Source organism: Astyanax mexicanus, chromosome 1 (genome assembly GCF_023375975.1).
Source record: "Astyanax mexicanus isolate ESR-SI-001 chromosome 1, AstMex3_surface, whole genome shotgun sequence".
In the NCBI taxonomy this organism is placed as follows: Eukaryota; Metazoa; Chordata; class Actinopteri; order Characiformes; family Acestrorhamphidae; genus Astyanax; species Astyanax mexicanus.
The window spans coordinates 15,472,375-15,496,727 of NC_064408.1; the positions used below are offsets into that span (position 1 = coordinate 15,472,375).

The 24,353-nt window shown below is 37.4% G+C and overlaps 1 protein-coding gene across 12 annotated transcripts in view; it reads left to right on the forward strand.

Moving 5' to 3' along the window:
* Positions 1-24,353, forward strand: part of phldb1a (pleckstrin homology-like domain, family B, member 1a) — a 120,046-nt gene that overhangs the window by 53,748 nt on the left and 41,945 nt on the right. For all 12 annotated transcript variants that reach the window (XM_022667676.2, XM_022667681.2, XM_022667675.2 and 9 more), the window contains 4 exons: positions 4,497-5,764; positions 21,321-21,569; positions 22,996-23,133; positions 24,088-24,225. In XM_022667676.2, the coding sequence (XP_022523397.2) occupies positions 4,497-5,764; positions 21,321-21,569; positions 22,996-23,133; positions 24,088-24,225 (1,793 nt within the window). The remainder of the gene's footprint in view (positions 1-4,496; positions 5,765-21,320; positions 21,570-22,995; positions 23,134-24,087; positions 24,226-24,353) is intronic.

A 24,353-nucleotide genomic window follows, 5' to 3' on the forward strand; every position in this document is an offset into this window, starting at 1 on the left:
TGCCCTCCTGTCTGTTTGCTAGCACAAACTCCTGGTATTCTGCGATGTGAAAAAAATTTAATTTATTGTTTTATAGGAAAGTTCCACCTGTCGGGATGCTGATTTTAAGCTAATGTTTACGCTGCTGAGGGTTCAGGGTAAACTGTGGAATTGGAATCCGGATCAGTGATGCGTTTTGTTATAGCGGGTTTATTGCCCAGCTCAAGCTGTGGGCTGGAATATGGATTGGTAAGTTAATAGGCCGTGCTTGCCCGATATCCGATACGTTAATTACGTCAATATCGACCTGATACTGATATTGTATTGGATCGGTCCCATTTCTAAAGAGCATTACTGAGGTCAAAATTTTGCATGATCACTATTCACTTTATCACCTTCAACTCCAAAACTCAGTCAACAAACAGTCATTCCAAAATGATGGGCCGGAGCACCATCATTCCACTGCTCTACAGCTTAATGCTAGAGGGCTTTATACCCTCTGATTTACACCCGACATTAAGCATGACTCCAGTCCTATTCTAAAGGTAATAGTTCTTTACAGGGATTAGACAAGCTGTGTGTGTTTTAGCAGTTGCTGCATCTTATAATAGCTGAATGCATTCATTAGAGGCGTTGTCCACAAACATTTGGACGTATAATGTATCATAAAGATTCTTTTAATTCAGGACTGTGGTATATTTGATGTTAACCACAGCTTATGTGTAGCAGACAGCTGCTACAGGAGCTACATTGTTTGCATACTCATCTGCAGTAGGAGTCAATACAGGGCCATAGACAGTTTATGGTTGAATGCAGACAAAAACATCTGCTCTGAGTCAAATCAGTGATCAATCAGTGCTTGCTCAGTCGTGAAGCGTGAACTGCTGAAAGACGCTTTCGTTTTCGACCCGTTGCCGACCCGTTTTCCATATGCCCGGCAGAGATCTAGCATGTTTAATATCTGACCCAGTTGGCGACTGGGAGTCAATAGCAGTAGCTACCTACAGCCAATTGCATTGTGTAGAAAGAGGGAAGATCAAATGCATGTCCTGAATGGCCAGAGATGTTTATGGAGAGTCTGACCACTTTCTGTTTTGTCCGTTATATCAGAAAATGACTGATAAATGCAAGTGGGAGCTCACAAATGAGTCCTCTATCCATGGAGGTGACTGGAGATAAAACAAAAAATATAAATTAAAAACGGTAATTAACTAATTGTTCTAAATATTATTTTAATTTTATAAACTAGAATAATGTCTTTTACAAAAAAGGCAAATAAATCTTATCTGCATTTTCCATGTTTCCACAGCAAACAGGTTTAAACAGTACAGACACTTACATTACTTCCACTGTGTGCTGATTGGTTAATTAGTTGATTCTGGAATTAAAGCCAGAGCATGATTAAATATATACAGCTCTGGAAAAAAAAGAAACCACTTCAGTTTCTCAGTTTCTCTGATTTTGCTATTTATAGGTATATATTTGAGGAAAATGAACATTGTTTGTTTTATCCTATAAACTACAGACATTTCTCCAAATTCCAAACAAAATGAGAAATGTAGATGTATAGCTTTCAGACATCAAATAATGCAAACAAAACAAGTTCATATTCATAAAGGTTTAAGAGTTCAGAAATCAATATTTGGTGGAATAACAATGTTTTTCAATCACAGTTTTCATGCATCTTGTCATGTTCTCCTCCACCAGTCTTACACACTGCTTTTGGATAACTTTATGCCACTTCTGGTGCGAAAATTCAAGCAGTTCAGCTTGGTTTGATGGCTTGTGATCATCCACCTTCCTCTTGATTATATTCTAGAGGTTTTTAAATTTGGTAAAGTCAAAGAAACTCATCATTTTAAAGTGGTCTCTTATTTTTTATTTATGTATATATATTATATATATATATATATATATATATATATATATATATATATATATATATATATATATATATATATATATATATATTTATAACTCGATTTTAAAACCTTAATGTTGTTATTAAGCTAATGATGTCTGCTGCACTAAAACATTTAATTTTGTTCTGTGTTGAGGAATGTTTAAGTATAAAAGTTATCAGACCTTTATAAACTATGATTTTGCTCAATTGATCCATATGAATCTATTAATTTTGCATCAGTCGTTTAGTATAAAAGACATATTAACTGAAAGACTCACGATTACAGTGCAACCAGTCGTGTAGTGTGAATGGCACAACAACCTGACCACTCAAAAAGCAACAGCTGAGGAAAAGTGACTGTGTTCAAGGTTTGTTTAGTCTGCTGCTGATATCAGACAATGTTTTGGCTTCCCACCTCCACAGTGATCCTGAAGCTGTTATTTAAAGGTAAAATTGGTACATACTGTTGCTTTAATTATACTACAACTTTAAAGCACAGTTTCAATGAAAGTTACACACTGACAAGCCAAATAGTATTGTGTCCCAAGAATGCTACACTGACCTGTGGCATATGTGTGTATGGCGTCTCCTACAGTAAATGTGGATGTGATTTTTGCCAGAGTCGGTTGTCTGTACACATGGACAGTTCTAGCCAGATGTCTCCAGTCACCACCATTACCAGCCACTTTGCTGTGTACTGTGGGTGGTAATGCCTTATGTATTGTATTCCTAGTACACTCATGGCACTGAGAATACAAAATAGTTACATGCCTGTATAAATTCAGAAATGCAACATCTAATCTATCTGACTCTAATATGCCTTATGCTTAAATAATTCATGTGGCGTTGAACTCACAAGATAACGCTTCAAAACTTATGTAAGTGCTGGTGTTCCTAAACCATTCCCTGAGGTAACATTTTATGAGCAGTTTACATACTGCTATCCCATGATTTTGGTATATCAGTATTCTAAAAGAGTAACAGTGTAGGACATTTTAGCTTTTTACATTTTAGAGGAAGATCCATTTCAGTAAATCCTTTAAACAGTTAAAACGCAGATACTGGTGCTAGTTGGTTCGAGGTTTAATGGGTTAAATCCTTAAATATTCTCTGTAACATTGTTTAAATGTTACATTGGTCAGGCTGTAGGAGTCAGTGGAATGAAGAGGGATGGTTTGGTATAAAAGATGTAAATAGAACTGAACAGCTTACAAGAACAGTGTTATGAAGAAACTAGTGATCAGTGGCTGTGGCAGTGTGTGGGAAGTTGTGGGAAGGAGAGTGTGTGTGTGTGTGTGTGTGTGTGTGTGTATGAGTGTATGAGTGTGTGGTGGAGAGTGGCACAGTGTGAGTAGTATGAGTCATGCTGTAATTCAGGCTCCATTCTCCTCTGTCCGCTCCGACCTTTGTACCGAGGGAGAGAGGCCTGCATGCCACACCCAGTCCCTTACATTTGTGTGTGTGTGTGTGTGTGAATAAGTGAATAAGGTATGGTAATTGTGTGTGCTAACTTGTGTGCATGAATGTTGAAAAGAGAAAAGAAAAGATTTTGGTTATTTTCCTAAACCTTTTGAAACAGGGTGCGTATTTAATAAATGGAAATCTCTGCTTAGTACAGGACTTGTCAGATTCTCAGTTTTTCACCTGGTTTTAAGCAGAATCAAAATAATGGTGATTCAACAATGACTGTAATATGGAGAATGTTATCTCCATCATTTCCACTACAGAGAGGATGCCACTACCACACTATATAACTTTTGTGGAGCTACATAGTGCTGCCTGATATTGGAATAAAATCGATGAGGAGCTCTGCTCTGTTCTAAGCCAGTTGAGGGGGTTCGGGCACCTGATAAGGATAGGATGCCCGCTGGTTGCTTTTCATTAGAGGAGTACTTGGCATAACTAGTGTATCCGGGGTAAGGCTCAGGACCTGGAAGGATTATATCTCATTTCTGGGCTAGGAGGGCTTGGGGATCCCTTGACAGAAAGTGGTAAAACTTTTTGAGCCCCACTCCAGGCTTGGTGTCCTGTAGTTTAGATTCCTGCAGCCTGAGCTCACTTCTTCATATTGAGTTTTGGCCAGTGCATCAAAAGCACCACGATAACAACCATCAGCAGAATATCTCAAAACATAAACACCATCCTTCAAAACAATCATTAAGACCTGAGCAGATAGTCACCATGACACAGCTAGGAACACAGCTAGAAATCTGATATTTATGCCCTGATTTAAAACTCAAGTGGATCTTGAAATGTCTTTGGGATTTGGGACGAACCCAATATAGATACATAAATAAATATGAGTGATTATCGTATTAAAGATGTAATAATGATTATGATTTGTAAAACAATCAATAATTACAGTATTCACTTATCCTCTTCATGTGAAATATATACTGTAAAAATGTATTAAATGTTTATTTAGCACGGTAAGTATTCCACATAACTTAATATAATCTTTGTTTTTGTGTGTATGTGTGTGATTGTCCCTAGTGACTGTTTTGAGTTTGTTTTCAGAAGATCATATTCCTTTTCTGTTTGCTGTGATGAATAATCTACCATGCTATTGATGGATATTTGTTATAAACATTAGCTATTATTGTCTTTCTCATAGAACCCCACAGCCTACTGAATGGCAACCACCAGCCTGTTCCTCATGAGAGGGTGCGACCAGGCCATGGCACGCTGGTCCGTTCCATAGAGAAAGACCTTCAGGACATCATGGACTCCCTGTCTATGGCCGACTCTCAGGCCTCCTCATCTGAGACCTCCAAACTCTCCCATCACCCTATCCCACAATCCCCTCTTTCTCCAATGTTTAATGGGGGAGGTCGCTATCTCCTCTCTCCACCAATCAGCCCGGGAGCCATGTCAGTGGGCTCCAGCTACGAAAACGCTACTCCTCCCTTTTCTCCACTTTCTTCACCTTCTGTCGCTAGCAGTCCAAGCAACCCTCCTGTACCTCCTCATTCAGCTATCCACCATAAAGCTCAAGCCCCAGTTCCTCAACCAAGAGTGTCGGTACCTCGGAAGAGCAATGGCAGCGTGGGCCAGAAAGGGCAGGAAAGTCCTAAGCTTCATAGAAAGGCCTTGGCAGATGCTCCTCCAAGCCCCACAGTCAACCGCCAAGGGCAAAACCAAGACATCTTGCCTAGAGGAGGTCTAGACAGTCCAAGGTCAATTCTCAGCTCCTCCTCAGGCTCAGCATCTTCTTCAGCGTCTGGAGATACAAGCAGGCAGAGCAGCATCAGGCTCACAGCTTCCTCATCCCCGGCCTCGTCAAGTCCTAGATCCAGCCTGGGACAGGAAACACCTCCAATTGATCGAGTCAGCCAGCCCCAGTCTCGCTCAGTTCTGACCCCAGAGAGTCCCCACACCACCCGTAGATGCTTGGACTCATCCACTGGTGCTCCAGTGCTGGAGCGTCCACCTCCCAGTCCCTCTGCATCACGCCGTGTGCTTCAAGGAGTTCCTGTCCTGCCTGGAGCTTTACCTGGTGTCACCCTGAGCAGTCGTAGCCAGTCAGCAAAGAGCGTTCCAGAGAGCCCTCGACTCAACAGGCGAAATGCAGCAGCAGAGGAAGAGAGGACAGGAACAAGAGGACTTCGAGCCAGGAGCCCTTCTCCTGTGTCTGCTTTACGGAAAGACCAGACTGGAAGGCAGAAAGGGTCTGTTGGAACCCTGAGCTCCCAGACTGGGGTCTCTCCACTTACCAGCCCCCGCAGCCAGAGGAAGAACACCAGAGAGCCACGGCCCGGTCAGCCTCGCATGCGGGAGCGAAAGAACAGTATCTCAGAGATCAGCGATAACGAGGACGAACTACTGGAGTACCACAGGTGGCAGCGAGAGGAGAGGATGAGAGAGCAAGAGATGGAGAGACTGGTAAGTGTGCGCTGTGTTCTCTAAAAGTGTTAGAGGTCACTCAGGGTAAACTCATAGAACTCCCAGTGTCTCACCTATAATTCTTAATGAAGTGAATTAAATGATAGTATTGTAGTAAGTGTATAGTATTTAGATCAAGTAGTATAGAATAGACTAATAGATAACACTTATTTTATTTGATCACTGAAATAATTTTATTAATGATATGAAAACACATAGCAGTATTAATCACATGTGGAACCATTTTTATTTAACATTACGGTTATGCTAAATAGCAAACTTTGCACAAAAAAAACTATTAATTTTAGAACACAAAATAAAGCAAAAAATAGACCACTTAGACTGATACTAGGATACTAGGTTTGCGATATATAATCGGTTTGTGGCATCAAATATACATTTTTTATTGAATCATTTTTGCTCTAATTTGGATAAGTTTTGAAAAACTTAATTTGGTCTATAAGTCTTTGTTTTTTGTTTACCGATGGACAAAATCTATTTTCAGGCCTACTAAAATCTATTTTTTTTATAGTTTTAGTTGATTTTTGGTTTTACTGTCTATGTCTGCACTAATGTTTTAAAAATTGTACGGTCATGAAAATTTGCCTTGAAGGCATGGAAAAGTCATGATAAAATCACGGAAATTTATTGGTTAAAAAGTGTTTCAACCCTGGACTAAAGTTACTGCTTCAATACACCACATGGTGGGGCTAATCAAATTAACTGGGTAAACCTGATGGTGAAGAATAATGGTTGTGAAATTTTGGTAAACAGACAACAATAAATCCATAATTAAAGTATTGTAGAAAATTGTTTTGCGATATATCGAGTATTGCAGCATCACAGTATCATGATATCATCATCATCATCATCATCATCATCATCAATATAGTGTTATAATATCATATTGTGAGATGCCATGTGACTCCCACCCAATCAATACCGTACAAATGAATTTACGCAAATAGAGGTCTCAGTCAGACTGAATGTACTGTACATGTATTTTGTGTGTTTTTGAAGTGAAGGAAGGGGCAGTGGTTAATGTTTATATGGTAAAATGGGGTTTTCAGTGCTGTGCTCTGTGGTTGGTGGTGGGTGGCAATGGGGGTGGGTTTAGTGAAGGCGTAGACAGGAGTAACACATTGGTGTAAATTCCAGAGTGTCTTATAAAGGGCCGTGGGCAGAGGGTGTGGCTAACTGAATGCTATATTTACCCAGCAGTCTTGAAGCCTCAAACCACTTCCACACACACGTGCACACACACACACGCATATATCCCCCCATCTGACTGCTTTAACACACTCACCCCAGTAACCCTGTAATTTGCTGTGCGCATTATACACCCTGATGTGCCTTCAATGCCATTGCCAGTTCACTGACAGAACACCCACCTTCAATGTTTTATCTTCAATTCATGAGTTCATATTTCCCCGCATGACACATTGACTGCTGTTCAACCTGTCTTCAAGGCCTATGGATTCTAAAGTCCACAGTCTATTCTCTATGCACCCACACATACACACACACACACTCACACACACAGAGGCCTAATTATGTACAGTGGAGCAGCTGTCACAGCAGAGACACATTCCTCTTATTCCCTGTAGAAAATCTATTTCAGGAGATGCGTCCTTTAGGACATCAGTGAAATTAATACAAGCAGGAAGTAATTTTCCATGAATAAAAAAAAATCATCAGTAGTTAGGAAGCAGCCTTGAAGCCTCCTCAGCTCTGACACAGTGCAGCAGTGCAGCGTTTAAAAGATGACATATTAGACCCCTTTTCCACAAGTTAACACAGTTCCCTGGGGTCTTAATGAAATGTCTCTGACATGCTTTGTCAAAATACTTCAAGATCCAGCAGCACCTGCACCTATTCTCCCCCTGTCTAAACAGACGGCTGTTTTGAGTGCCTACGCCTTTAAAAGTGGACTAGAAGGGAAAACTATATTTTTCATGGCATAGTTGAACATTTCTTTTGACAAGCCCAGCAGCTCATGTTTAATTTTGAGGCACAATAACAGGTAGGTCTCAATAACTACTTAAAAAAAAAAAAAAAATTGATAAATTATATTATTGTCATTTTAAAACTATACAATGACACTAATATAATATTTATATGATGCAATATTAGGGGTGTGCGATATAGCCCTAAAATAATATCCTGATGTTTAATGTTATTTTTGCAATAACGATACTCTGGTGATATGACAAAACACTAAATTAAAAATATTATTTCAAGAATACACTACTGCAACAAAATGAAAATTAAATTTTACTATTGCAAACGATATGATATGGCACACACCTAACTGAGATATTAAAAAATACAAGAATTTTATCAGATTTGTATCAGAAGTCAATGATCCAGAATGTGACGATACTAATAATGCACTCCAAATATCTCCAAATATCTAGGATTAAAGTAAAATAAGTTATACTGTACAGATATAATCTGTATCTAGTAGATATATAATAGAAAATGAGAACAGTGGGAATTATTCTTTTGCTAAGGAGATAATTAGGGGTGGGTTATATGGCACGATATTTTAGGGTATAATATCGTTCACGCTATTCAAAAATGTTGGCAATATTGTGTACCATACGATATGGCACAGCCCTAAAAAAAATAAATATCCTAAAAAAATAGAACAATTCAAATATTGTTCAAAGTTTGTTTTTTCAGCTCACTAAGCATACTCAAAGAGTAATTTCATTATACTGAATAATAAATGAATATCAAAATGATCAAAGAAGGCAGCAGGGTTAAAAAAGAGGTGCATAAAATAGCACCTGAGAATTTTTTGATCCCAACTTAACTCACATAGTTACTTATGTAGCAACTTAAAATGCTTATTAATTACATTGTTTGCCATTTTATGATAATGAGCCACTGCAAATCCATATTGAAACATTTTCTATGTCTGTGTTTTTGTGGGGAGGCCTCAATTATTCAGAAAATTAAATACTTTTGCTGAAAATGGCAAAAAAAACACATTTGGTGTTGAGCTGAACAAATGAATATACTTATTTATGGTCATATTTTACTTTGTTGGTAAGTGTTTAAATTAATAATTATACTGTATCATACTTAAAATAAACAATTCAAAAAAAGGAAAAAATGCAATCATTACAGTGGGATCTAATGACAGAGTACAACACTGCCATCTAGCGGTCAAAGATTAAACACAACACAAAATGAACCATTGTCTTACATCAATCTTTACATCGAAACTAATAATTAATTACCAATATTGTGTTTAAAATGTTTAAAATCTATACAAAATTGCAATACTTTGATGTAGTGATATTTTCTTACATTCTTAGTGCTATTGTTAATAGGGAAAGGCCCAAAATAGAGGTCTTACTTCGACTTTAATAGTTCAACAATTGCAGTGTTGCAGTTCTAGCCTGTGCTTTTACATTTTCTGTTCATGCAGTCTGTCCAGCTTGGTTATTTATAGAGCCCATCGTGTGTTCCATTAATCTTATATCGAATCTGATGTACTGACATCAGGCCATGTGCGTAAGATCACGCCCCTCAGCAATAACCTCTCAGTGAAGGATGGTAAGCTGGTTGAGGGATTAGAGAGGGAGAGACAGAGAAAGAGAGACTGGATGAAGGGCAGTCAGAGAAAAAGAGATTCAGAAACAAGAGACCAAAAAAAGTGTAGTAGTGGAGGGAAAAGTGTGTCAAAACTACTCTGATTATTTAATGTTGAATTAAATTAGGTTAAGTTAGTTAGTCATTCATCAGTTATGTTGATTATTTAAAATTACGGTTCTCAATAATGCTTTACACTTTCCATAGTATAGCTTTATACACTCACATTACAAAAATCATGGAGCAGCAGTATGTAGAGGATGTGGGAATGCCCACCCCAGTTAGTTGTGAGGTGTTATCTTGTGAGCGAGGTTGAACACTGGCCAGTGTGCTAATGGCAAGGCGATGTAAGTTAAAGCGAGGTCGGATAGTCTGTATTTCATTGCTGAAGTTCATGGCAGACATTGGCCGTTCCACGACTTACAGTGCCTAGTGTGTACTTGTACAGTACATTACAGAAGGCATTACCACCAACAGTGGACAGTATAGTGCAGTGCAGTGGGTGTTAATGATCGTCACTGGCAGTGTCTGACTTGAATTGTCCTTGTGAACAGACAGCTCATATTCCACAGCGTTATTTAGCTTCCATGGGTCATGTATAACAGTGGATTTTTAATTTCACCCTATGTGACTAATTAATCATTTGGCTTAAAAGCTAGGGCTGTACTGATGTGGGAATTCTGGGCTGATTCGATATCTGATATTTATATCTTATATCTGCTGATGCCAATGCTTATGTACACATTTATAATGTACAAAGAAACTAGACACATACTAAAAACTAAAACAAATAAAAATAAATTTAAAAAGCTTAAATCAATGAATATGAAAGTAGCACGACAAGTGTTGGTCAATTATAGTAGCGCAGCCAGCGCCAGCAAGTATCGTTTTGAATATTGGCAATATCGGCCAATGCCAATGATTCTCAACTAGAGCAATTATTGGCTGATACTGATATAGTTACGATATTATTGTGCATCCCCATAATAAACAGTCTTTGCAATAACAGCTAGCCTCCAAGTTCTTTAGTGATAATTAAAATACACTCAGTACAAACTACACTTTATTCAACATTATACCACAGTTAGTTCCGACCCTGCAATGTGATTGGCTGAGAAGTGTTTTATGGGTGCCGTTATCAGCCGGTAATGCACTGTAACCGAAGCTCTCCATGTATTACTCTGCCACATACACGTAACCTAGCGACGATGCAGCGCTTACAAGCCAAACAGCGCAGCTACAAACAGAGCAGCAATGGAACTATTTTAACTCGCAGAGAGTTTATAACCAAACAGATCATATTTTCTCCTCCTCTTTAACTTAAAATCTAAAATCTCAATAAACAGAGATAATGGAACTGTGGTATAATCACAATAATAATATTGCTTAAGTATACAACATCCTGTTGTGTCATTTCACGATAATGGAACAACACTGGCACTGATACAGAGAAAAGGGGGCAGATGAACAGCGGCTGACGATGCACCAATTAATTAGCCTAATAATATTCTAAAAGCTAATCATCGCTCATCATCACATGAATCATTAGTTGCATTTCTTGTTGTATGAAGATGACTCAAGCATTTGATTTAAAATGACATGAAAAAAAACAGAGGTGGGTGGAGAAAAGCTGTTTATAGTTGGGATGGGAAGGATAAAGGTGAATGAATCAACACTAGTAGAGTAGCTTTGTGAGAGTGTGTGTGTGTGTGTGTGTGTGTGTGTGTGTGTGTGTGTGTGTGTGTGTGTGTGTGTGTGTGTGTGTGTGTGTGAGTAAGAGCATGTGCAAGTCGAGATTCTGGGCCATGGCCCACTTGGCTCAGCTCCATGCCTGTTTTGCGACGCTCCTGTCTGCCGTGCCCCGCCTTTATTATCCTGAAAGTATCCTACACACACAGCCTCACACACAGATACACACACACACACACACATGCACACACTCCCTCCCAACATCAAAGTCCAGTACAGCACAGACTCCACACTCTTTCGCTTTGGTCCCAGGGTGGCTCTGCCTCCTAAGGCAGCGGTTCGGTATTGGAGGTCACTCCTTATTCTTCCTGGCCGTGTCACCGTGGAAACTGAGAAGACTGCCTCTGGATGTGGGCTGTGGTACCCACCACTAGAGGGCAGCCTGTGCTCACGTTTAGGGCATCTGAAAGCATGTGAACCCTTATCACATTGTTTACTTGTTTTTGAAAAATTATTTGACATGCAGTTCAAGTGCTTAGACACTGCAGAATCCTTTAGCTCTACTGGAGCATCTTCACACAGCAGGCATCCTGACTAAATAACTCAATAACAGCTTTCTGGAAGCGTTTATGAAGTGACCCTCTTCACTACTGGACCATGACCCAAGTTAATGAACAATATGACCCTGAAGTGTGCTGTAAATGTTTTATATTTTATTATAATGAACTGAGTAGCTTATGCAGAAGAGTATATTTATTTGAATAAATCAAGTGAATTTGATTTGATTATATTGGAGTTCAAAAATGTGATGACACAGAGAAGAACAAAAGCTATTGTAGGAGACTAAAAGCACTTTTTTATGGTTTATTGGTGGATGTGTAAAATATGCACATTCTGTATTTGATTGAATGTCTGTCATAAATGATGATTTTTGACATTTTAGTACTAACTTAAGTGAGTTTAAGTACATTTTATGCAAATTTCCAGTGCATTATACTCATTTGTTTTCTGTATATCTTAATATCTTGTTTAATAAATAATCGACTGTACTACTGACCCTTGTTATTTTAAAAGTTTAAACTGAAACATACTCTAACACACCAGTCGTATTAATTAGTATTAATCTTTTGATCTTTTTTTCACAATTGTATGAGGAGCCAGTTAGTGTATTAAGAATCAATTAATTCTTAAATGTAAGAACAGAGGAGAGTTAAAGCAATGCACATTTATTTTCATGTCAGTTTTTTTTACATTTATGTGGAAGACTAAGCACAAAATTGTATTTTGTGGAATATTGTCTTCATGAATGATCATTTTTAGCATTCCAGTACTGATTCAGTTGAATCCTCACCTTCATTTTTGCCTTTGAAGGCATCCTAATAACATTCTGTACATCCGCATAGCTTTTTTAATAAATTCTAGTTTTTGCCTTCAGCTTCTGCAGCTTTTAGTCTTTGTGAGTGTGTTTCCCTCCGTGTCTGTTTGTCTACAGTTGTGGTGGCACAGGTACATATATACATGACTACAGTATACATATACATATACAGTACCAGTCAAAACATTTAGACACACCCCTTTTTATTAGTTAGTTAGTTCCGACCCTGCAATGTGATTGGCTGAGAGGCATTTTATGTGTGCCTTTCTTAGCCGGTAATGCACTGTAACCAAAGCTCTCCGTGTATTACTCTGCCACATACAGATAACCTAGCAATGATGCAGCGCTTACAAGCCAAACAGCGCAGCTACAAACAGAGCAGCAATGAAACTATTTTAACTTGTGTAGAGTTTAAAATATTATATATTAAGTGTATCAATTCTTCTAAATGTAATTTTCTTTTTTTATACATTTGTTTTCTATGTTTTGATTAATATTGAAGACACCAGAAACTATGGAGAAACACACATGGATTCATGTAGCAAAACAAAAGAAAAAAGTGTAAAACAAAGCAGAAAATGTGTTATACATTAGATTCTTCACAGTAGACACTAGGGGTGGGACAAAATATTGTGATGCATCGTGTTGTGTTCGTTTTGCAATACATTATTGATACGTGGCATAAAATATTAATGTTTAATTGAAAGATAGGCTCACTAAACTCCCTAAGACTTGCTCTCCAATTAGACTTACTAAAGTTACTGCTTCATAATTCCTGGTATTGGATTATTTAGGATTATTTCATTCTCTTCAGTAACAGATGCCGTGAAGTATTGTAGATTTAAAATGTTCTTGTTGTATATGGAGAACTGCAGAATCACGTACCATGATATAATTGTTATCGTGGTCAACATATTACGATAATATTGTATTGTGAGATGCCCTGTGATTCCCACAACTAGTAAATACATTTTACTTTGATCATAGCTGTGCACACTCTCCACACTTTCACAGTCAGCTTCATTAGCTTTTTCAGGGAGCACCCGGGGGTGCTGAGCACTTTTCTGTTTACTATGCAATTTCATATGTGTTCAATATATGTGTTTGATGTCTCCAGTATTAATATATAGTGTGAAAAATAAAAACACAGAAGGAACATAGCGTCTAAACTTTTAACTGGTACTGTATGTATACATATGATTCTACTGTATGTTTATTCAAGCTGTGATCAGTTTTACCTGAGGTGGTTTTGTAATTTTTCCACTATCTGCAGTAAATTACTTTCTGAACCCCGGATTTCCATTGGGACCATTATTCCAGTTCAAACTAATCACCCAGTAATGCAGTAAAACCATCTGACTATTATTTTTATTGAGTGTGGCACCTGATGTAACATTAACAATGTCCAGGGTAATCACAGCAGAGTAGAATCCTCTCGATTCAGCACTAATCAACATTCGAGCAACGCGTAAAAAAAAAAATAATAATAAATAAAGTGCTCTTTGTAATACTGATGACAGTGCATTAAATGTGATAAAAAATTAAGCAAGCAAGTCCACAGTGAGAGGAGATTATATTCCTTTGATAAAAATCACTTTCTCAATCTTTACATCTAAACCAACAGTAGATGGGAAAAGCACACTCCCCATGAGTGTATGTTAGCTCGGGGCTAATGTATTAACTAGTGGCTAGTGCATAATTTTTTAAATATTATACTTTTTTTAACTCTGTCATCTTAACATTCTGAATATTCCCTTTGTCCTAAGGGTGAAAAATGGTCTGAATATCTGTGTACCCAGCTGAGGTTTCAGCAGGAAAGTATAGAAAGAGTCTGTACATTTTACGCCAAAATAAAACAATGAGAAACAACGCTGCTGTTAAACATGGTGGTGGGTCATTTTTATCCTCTGAATCTGTTGAACTGAAACTAGAAACATTAACAACTGCGCATAATTGAAAATGCGTTGACATTGTATTGTATTAAAATTGACTGTATTGACTTCTGACTTTCCTGAATCGTTGCACTTATCAGATTTTGGCATTCTATTTTTAAGGTCTCTTTGGGAACATAAGGATAATAAGGGAAAGAATTTATAAGGATATTAATGTCAAGCAATTTTTTACTGATTATCACTATTTGATGTAATATTAATTTGGCACTTATTCTTTAGATTGTGACAAAATTCCAGGATAATTAGCATAATTTTGGAGAAATGCTCCAAAATTAGTTGAGATAACATATTTTCACACTAACTTTCATTGAAAGTTAAGAAGTTTTTTTTCCTTCTACTGTACATTTACCTAGGCTTGTGTTTATGAGTGACATATGAGTTCAATGGAGTATTTAATTGTCCATACCTCCTAAATTTAATTGAAGATGTAAATTAATATCTGGGTATTCATTACATTACATTACACTACACAGAAATTGGTGGAATAAATTAGGATAAATATAGAAACAAAATCCATATCTTGATCTTATGTGGTTATTGTTCAGCTTTGAATTGTTATTTTTCATGATTTAATTTTTTTCTCAAAATGATTCAAAATGCACATGATCTGAATCGTTCAGTCAGATCACTTACAAACTGCATTACAAACCATTTAAAGCCTTACCCTACATACGATGTAAACCCTCTTTCTTTCTCTTTTTTCACATTAATCGTCTAACACTTCAGAACTGAAGCATGTTTGAACGCTCAGGTCATTTAAAGTGCTCCTTTGACCTTTTTTTTTTGTGTAGTTTATACACTCTGAGACCTAAAGGCCGAGCCTGTATTGTTTTGTGGAGAGCCCTCGCCATTAAGTGAGCTGAGCACACAGCCGTTTTTGTGCGTCGCCCTTTTTCCCGTTTGTTTGGGTAGAGGCATCTTCCCTGGGCTTTGCCAGCTGAGCTGACACTCTCTTTGTTAAGGAGAATGCTGTTGCTTAGCTACCCCGCGGATAGCGTTTACCACAGCAGCCTCTGCGTCTTCACTCTCTTGACAGGAGAGACCTCTTCAGAATGAGAGCGCACGTTTACAAAACGGCCGCTCTGTTTAAGAGCCCACATTGATTTCACAATGAAGACTTTAAAGCTAGATTTAACAAACGGTACCTCTGCTCTTGACACATTAATCATTTCATTAAGATAAAAATCCACAGAAACAGTCTGTTAACAGAGGAGAGGCTGAGTGAAGCTTTGCATACAATGCAGTGAGGCGTATGCAGAGTAAGGTACAGATTTGAATATTTACGCTTTGATGGATATTGTGACTGGCACCCTTCCAGAAAAAGCATATGAGATAAATGTGCAAATATTTAAGGTGGGATACCCCTTAGTGTTTGATTTAGAAGCCCAGTATTTCAGTATTTCTCAGTATTTGAGTAGAGTTGCAGCAGTAACTGATATAAAAACGGATGGTTATCATAGTGGTAATGTTATAATGGTAATGTAATAGTGAAAGTAGGGAAACAAATGTAGAATCCTACCTCAGTTTCAACAACTGGGGCTATACGCAAACTGTCAAAGCAGAGAAACACAATCAAAAACCACACAGCAGAAAAATACACACATAAGACAAACGCACTTACACACACACAGTACAGAAAAATGCAAAAGAGCTGGGGTCTGCAATTAAGTTTTCAAGCCATTAGGTAAAAAAAAACTGGAAAATGAAGTGTAATGGGATGGAGTTCTGCAGACTAGTAGCTCTCCAGCCCAGAGGGTTGTTGAAACCAATTGCAGAAGAGTTGATCTCAAAGCAGGTAAACCCAAGAAGAAAGGATAAAATAAATAAATAAACACACTGCTCCACATGCGTATTGACCTGTGTCGTCAGGGTCGCTGTCCAATACACTATCGCTGACCTAGCTAGTGAATTGGGACACAGCCGGGAATAAACGTTTTAGGGTAATTGTGAAATACTGCCATATTGTGAGACCATGATGTTTTCATACCATCACATACCACTGCAACCCTAGACATGAGCTTAATAAAATGTACGCATTTCTGATGGAATTGAAAGCATCTTTATACCTATAAATGTGTGGCTATATGTGCTATACAGCATCCAGTCTAGATTGAATTGGATTTGGCTTTTGAAGACTGAACAAAATGTATTTTGCCAGTTGGGCCTAAATTCAAATATTTTTAAGGATAAATCTTTAGTAAGAGTTGTTTGCTGGAGAAGGTTTTGGGTTTTCATCAATCATTCACATTATTGTTTCTCCCTAAGACATGCACAATGACTGCAGTCACATATTTGTATAAAGTTGACCAGTTTTGATTGAAAATTTACTCTTATCAAAGGTTTACTCTGATCTTGAGCTGTAAAACCTATAAAATTGACATGTAGCCCAGAACCCAATGACGTGTTTTGCGAATTCGGTTTCTTAAAGCACAATTTTGTGAAATTCAAGTGTAACAATGTTTTCTTACTCAAGCTGTCATTCATAATGCCCAAACATTAAACCAATGAGAATCACTTCCTTAAATAATGTGTTTTCTATAAAATGGCTTATATGAAGTATCTCCAAAAAAAATTATAGAAAATATATTGCTTTGTTTATTTTGTTTTTTTCACTGTTGTAAAAGGATATATATGCTTGCAAAATTATAACTACAATAAAACTAAAATAAAATTTTAATGAACAATAAATAAAAGATAAAAATAGACAAATATAGAAGTTAAGATTTAATTTATAAGAAATTAAGATAAAAAGAAAATAATAGATTAATAAAATAAAAAAACTGTAAAAAAAAATAAGTTAAAACTAACACATAATAATAATAATAATAATAATAATAATAAACAAATTAAAATAAGTTAAAAAGTAATAATACAAAACTACTAAAAATAAACCATATAAAAAATTAAGAAAACGTTCTATTTAGATGATTTTTCCAAATTTTCATATGTTATTTAATGGTTGCCTGTACTGTACGGAATCATACTACATATCATGTATCATGATCATCAAAATCAGAATCATAGCCGATGTTACATTTTCTTCCATATTTCCCAACCTTGGCCACTATAAATCCTGTTACTATATCTGTCTGCCTGAAAATGTTCACTCTCCACCAGGACACTTGTAGCGTAGTGACAGGCACGCGCTGCAGCATGCTGGCTCTCAGACGACCACATGTCTCTTTGTTAATTATACATGTGTAAATGAATCCCTAATCCTTTTCAGTTTTTTTTTTTCTTTTTTTTCAAATGATCCAGCACGGTCTCTGGTGTGTTGTCTGCAGCGCTGCTCTTGTAAGAACATGCTGGCCTGCCGTGATATTTTAGTCATGCTAGCGGTGTTACGCTGCGCTGGTGTCAGCTAGCCGGGCAGCTCTGGATATTGTCAGCTGTCTGCGTTCAGTATAGAGAGCTGCATGTTGGACAAAGGGCTGCAGTCAACTAGCAAGAGGGTCGAAGAGAGGAAAGTGAAGCTCTGAGGAGAGGTAGAGATCAACTACAAGCACACAAGTGTACTCGGTACGGAGCAAAGTATTGGGACACCTGCTCATTCATTGTTTCTTTTGAAATTGAGGGTGTTAAAAAAGAGATTGTTTTGCTTTTATTGAAATAACTCCAGTGTTTACTGTTCAGAGAAAGCTTTTTGCTAGATTTTTTTTCTTTTTTGGAATTGCTGTGGGGATTTTTATTGCATTCAGCAACAACATAGAGTGTTGGTGTTGTCAAAATGTGCATGATCACCATTCCAACCAATTTATCTACTTATCTACCCAACCTCAAAAACATACTGGATGAAAGTTTCTCATTCCAGAGAACACAGTTTTACTCTACTCCACAGCCCAATTGGGGCTGGGGGGCTTTATACACCCCTAGCTTATGCATTACACCAAGTGGCTTGGTGCCACTTAAGTACAGCTCTGGAAAATATTAAGAGATCACTTCAGTTTCTGAATCAGTTTCTCTGATTTTGCTATTTATAGGTTTATGTTTGAGAATGTAAAATTAACATTATTGTTTTATTCTATAAACTACGGACATTTCTCTCAAAATTTAATATAAAAATATTGACATTCAGAGCATTTATTTGCAGAAAATGAGAAATGGCTAAAATAACAAAAAAAGATGCACAGCTTCAGACCTCAAATAATCACACCACAAAGAAAACAAGTTCATATTCATAAAGTTTTAAGACTTTGGAAAGCAATATTTGGTGAAATAACATTTTTTTTAATCACAGTTTTCATGCATCTTGGCATGTTCTCCTCCACCAGTCTTACACACTGCTTTTGGATAACTTTATGCCATCCCTGGTGCAAACATTTAAGCAGTTCAGCTTGGTTTAATGGCTTGTGATCATCCATCTTCCTCTTGATTATATTCCAGAGGTTTTAAATTTGGTAAAATCAAAGAAACTCATCATTTTTTAAGTGGTTTAAATTTTTTCCAGAGCTGTATGTTTATGTTTATCTGCTCCAGAGAGTCCTGCTCTTTTGGCAGTACTTCTGCACAGGGACTAAACAAGGTTTATGTTGTGTGCATTTGCACATTTGTGCCAGCAGTAGGTGCAGTTTGAAGTAGCCAAATGCATTTATTAAAGAGGTGTCCACAAACTTTTGGACACACAGTGTCTGTAGAGTGGCAGCAGCAGCTGCATACTGTAGCTCGGGTGAGAAGCCGCATTAGTTCACAAGTTGGGGGGTCATAAACAGTTACAGCTAGTCTACAAGTGTGAGTGGGTGTGTGTATGTGTGTGTGTGTGTGTGTGAGGATGATTCCACACAGCTGCCAAAGGGGCCCAAGCATTCTTCAAGCTCAAACAAGGCAGGCGAATGGGTGATCTCTGTGTGTATGTCTGTGTATATGCATGTAGGCTAATGAGTGACACTGTATTGGCTGGTGGTGTCGTGCATGCGCTGTATATCACACATTAATCTAATGGCCATGTAAAGTTGTCAGGACGCTGGCATGGCGTGTGAGGGAATTGCGCCTCGATCCGATTACAGTCAGGAGTGGCTCGCTGGCTCTTGTATAAAGACAGGATAGAACATCTGAAGCCAAAATAGTATCATAAGTACATATAAGTCTGTCTGCACTATAACTCAAAGTAGAGATGCCTCGTTTCAGTTAATGTACTTTAGAGTTTAGAGTATCAGACAGTACCGATCCAATCTGATCTTTGTGCTTCTATAGCTAAATAATACTGCAACACAGTTTAGGTAAGATGTGCTGCTAATATAAACTAGGGCTGTGTATTAAGAAAAACCTGGTGGTATGATACATGTTAAGATGCAGGGGTTACAATATTACTGTGCTGATAAATACTGTAAGCAATCAGTATACTGTGATTTTATATACAAATTTAGGAAAGTACAGAAATTGCCCTGATTAATCTTTTTATGTAATTAGAACTGTGGGATGAAAAGATGTATTACAACACATACATATATATTTATTTATATATATATATATATATATATATATATATATATATATATATATATATATATATATATATATATAAATGTTTAAATAAAATGAACATTTTTGTTTTAATTTATAAACAATGGAAAATATTTCTCCAAATTTTCAAATAATAATATTGTCATTTAGAGCATTTATTTCTAGAAAATGAGAACTGTCTGAAATAACAAAAAGATGCAGAGCTTTCAGACCTCAAATAATGCAAGGAAAACCAGTTCATATTCATAAAGTTTTAAGAGTTCAGAAATCAATATTTTGTGGAATAACCCTGTTTTTTAATCACAGTTAAAGTAAATCACAGTGCATCTTGGCATGTTCTCTTCCACCAGTCTTACACACTGCTTTTGGATGAATTTATGTCACTCCTGGTGCAAAAATTCAAGCAGTTCAGTTTGGTTTGATGGCTTGTAATCATCCATCTTACTCTTGATTATATTCCAGAGATTTTCAATTTGGTAAAATAAAGAAACTCATCATTTTAGGTGGTCTCTTATTTTTTTCCCAGAGCTGCATGTTTACATTAAACTATTGGCCAGCCCTAGTTAGAATTAATGTAAATTTCAACAACAGGCATGTAATCGTAGAGCCTGATGGACAAACTTCAGTTTAAGTCCAGACAGGTGGGCAGTCATAGACACAAAAAAAGGTGATGACATTTAATTAGTTCTGAATAAATGAATAAGACACGCAGAAAGGAAACTGATGATCAGAGTGGGTCTAACAGCTCTGGCAGATCTTACAATAACAGCCTACTAAACTAAAATTGAGAGAGACAGAAGGTAACATAGACATGACAACACCCTAAAACACCCTGAAAGGCGTCCATTTACTCCACCATCCAAAATACGTTGCTTTAGTGTGAAAGTGATAGAATAACAACATCAGCATCTCCGTTTCCCACAATTACTACTGGATGTTTAGCCTGTATCTAAGAGGAAATGTTAATGTTAATAATTACCTAAAGCTAAACAAAATCTGAAAGTACATTTTTAGTTTAGAAGACTTGAAGACTGAACATTATCGAGAAGGTTATTCAAGAGTTAATGATTAAAAGATCTTTAGAAGATTTTAAAATCAATGAGACAGCTGTTAAAACATTGAGAATAAAGTTAAATTAAATGAATAAAACATGCTGTATGCATCTCAAGGTGGATCATTTATTATTTGATGCATATTACTGTAAAATCTTATTTATAAATAGTATAAATGTCTTGTTTTTCAGAAATGTTCAGAAATGGCTGTGTATTGCAATATTTATTTATTTTGCAATGTGTTATTATATATAAAATATATCATAAAAGATTCTAAATGATAGTAGTTGTCTATGGAGGACGTAAAGAAGTGTAATTGAGTAACTTTGTATGTGTGTGTTGTGTGTTTACACAGCGGACTGCTTTGAGACCACCCTGATTCTGAACTGTGTGTGTGTGTGTGTGTGTTTGTGTGTGTGTTACAGGAGAGACAGAGGCTAGAGACCATTCTTAGTCTGTGTGCTGAGTATAATAAAGGGGACCCTCTGGTAGGCATGGAAACTCTGAGGGCAAGTCAGTTCCCCGGGACAGAGGAGGAGTCTGCCCGGCGACCCGGTCCCGACCCCGTGGGTGTGTCGGGCCAGCGCACACACACTCATACACACCGGCAGAGAGAGAGCGATGAGGAGAACCTTAAAGAGGAGTGTAGCAGCACTGAGAGCCAGCACCAGGAGGTGAGACACACACACATACACACCCAGTTAATACTATTTCAGTCTTTGATCTAAAACATAAAACCCATTCTAGTCTCTGTGTAAGCAGAGCCATCTAAATAAATTACACTTTGAGAACTTTAAGAACTGTTTCTGGTGGGCTTGTTTGTTTGAAAGAGGACAGTCACAATATAGTGATGAGCATGCCATGAAAGCAGTGCATGTTGCCATAATTAACAGTTCATTAAGGTCCACTCAACCATTTGAGAACATTTGGGAATATGTGGATAAATGTGTAGATAAGAAAATTTAACTGCAGTGTATGGTTTGTGGAGAACAGTGAAGATTTTGTGGTAAAAGTTACTTTAAATCATCTTTTTTATCATCAGTTTTTGACAACTGTTCATTTATTCTTTCTGCAGAAATTGATGACATTAAAAGGGGTTTATAATTTTTTAAAAGTAATAACTAGGGATTATATCAATACTGATCCATAAACTATGTGTATCCATTGATACCATGGTTGAATTAATAAACATTACTTACTATGTAAGCGATCCTAACTGTTTTTCTGAGCTGGATTACTTGCTGATAGTTGATGGCAGGTGGGCTGGTCAGAAATGGGGGCCCGGTTTTGCTTTTTGTTGTGGTGTATGTATATGTATATGTGTTGAATACTTCTTTCTTGAGTTATGTAACCTAGAATACTGGCATTTAGCTGCTCACAGTTTGGGCACTGGGTTCACTAAATGGATCAGTTCAACAGATTGGGCCAATTTTCCAAAACCTGTTCCAGCTAATTATGTTGTATCACAATTTATACCCGATTTTAATATTTGACTGGTGCATCCCTAGATGATGCAGACACCCCAAATATATTGGATGGATGTAACTTAAATTATCTTAATTAATTCATTACAATGAAATACTTTTAATTGCTTAGCTATTCACAATAGCGCATACTGTGCATACCCTGGACATCGCGGACAACAAACAAGAGGGTCCTGGACCGTATCAAGCCGAAAATGTCGCTTGAGGGCAAAATCGTCAAACAACAACTGTCCTTTTTCGGTCACATTATGCGCGCAAATTCACTGGAGACTTCGATGATGCTGGGCAAAGTGAGCGGGACGAGAAGAAGAGGACGGCAAAGAATACGCCGGCTTGATACAATCACATGGGCCACCAGCAAAACAATTGCAGAACTCAAAGTAATCGTCGAGGACAGGAACGCGTGGAGAGAACAGATCCATGAAGTGGCCGAAAGTCGATTTCGACTAAATGGCTAATCATCATCATCATTCACAATAAGATAAATTTTCACTAGAGGTGCACAAACGTTTGCTTTTCTAGCGATTTTTTTACTTAGCGTTAGCACCACACTGTATTATTGCATCCCTCTCTCAATCTATGTGTCTCTCTCTTTGTCTCTCTCTCTTTCCCTCAGCACGAGGACACTGCTGGTCTGGGGCAGCAGGAGGTGGGTTATCTGGTGGAGGAACGGGTCCGAGTTCTGGCCCGAGTGGACGAGCTGAAGACCCGTGTCTCTGAGCTGGAGCAACAGCTTCAGGACTCCAGACAGGAGGTTTGGCTTCCCCTACACCCCAAGCTATAGCTTAAATCCAAACTGAAGAATTCCACAAGGAAATAGACTAGTAATAAAGAGCTGTACTGTGTTTTAGTGATATATATAATAGGGCTGATACCATATTAATTAATTAATCAAGTTACTGGCAGAAGGGTGTCCATAAACATTTGTAAATATATAGTATGTTAAATATGTTAAAAAAATATGTTTTCTTGAGGTGTCCTCATTTTTCCATGTGACTGCACCATAGGAGTCGGATGTTTACATAGCTACACACGCTGATGTTCATTAACGTTGTTGCATATTAATGAGTAGTGTTGATGTACATTTTGTACAGTCAGCAGAAAAAACACAGTGTGTTTGGTTAAGACATGTTGTATTTTGGATGTGTTTTCAATGTTATTAGAGGGATTTGAAGGTTCAAGGTTTGTGAGATGTACAGTATATATTCTGAAATGTGTTTTGGTAATCATAACATTAGTAACAGCATATATTTTAAAATAAAAAAATGATCATAAAGTTTAAATATGATTTCAATAGATTGTAACTGTCTTATACAGCTCTGAAAAAAATAAGAGACCACCTAAAAATCATGAATTTCTTTGATTTTACCAAATTGAAAACCTCTTTAATGTAATTAGGAAGAAGATGGATAATCACAAGCCATCAAACCAAGCTGAACTGCTTGAATGTTTGCACCAGGAGTAAAGGCATAAACTTATCCAAAAGCAGTGTGTAAGACTGGTGGAGGAGAGAATATGCCAAGATGCGTTAAACTGTGAATAAAAACCAGGGTTATTCTCAGTGTTAAGCAGGTGGTGTGAATGATATGGCTGATGGTAGTTGCCTATATTTTCCTGATCCTTGACTGTTAGTTGAACTTAGACAGTGTGCAGAAATGTTTTATTAACGCATCATAATAAGGTCGGTGTTATTTTGCTCTGTCCGCAGGCCGAGATGGAGCGGGCGCTGCTGCAGGGGGAGAGGAGGGCAGAGCTGGATCAAGTGGAGGCAGAGATAGAGATCATCAATCAGCTTCAGCTCAAACTGAGTGAAGTAGAGAAAACTATCCAGAGGGAGAAAGAGAAGGTAAACAGTGTGTACACACACGTAGAGCAACCGCTTGCTCCAGTTAATTAAGGCATCCTTTCCTACCTAGGAGCGTTTCTGCTTCGTCGTCAGCAAGGAAGAACACTTTTGCCTTTCTCAAATTTCCT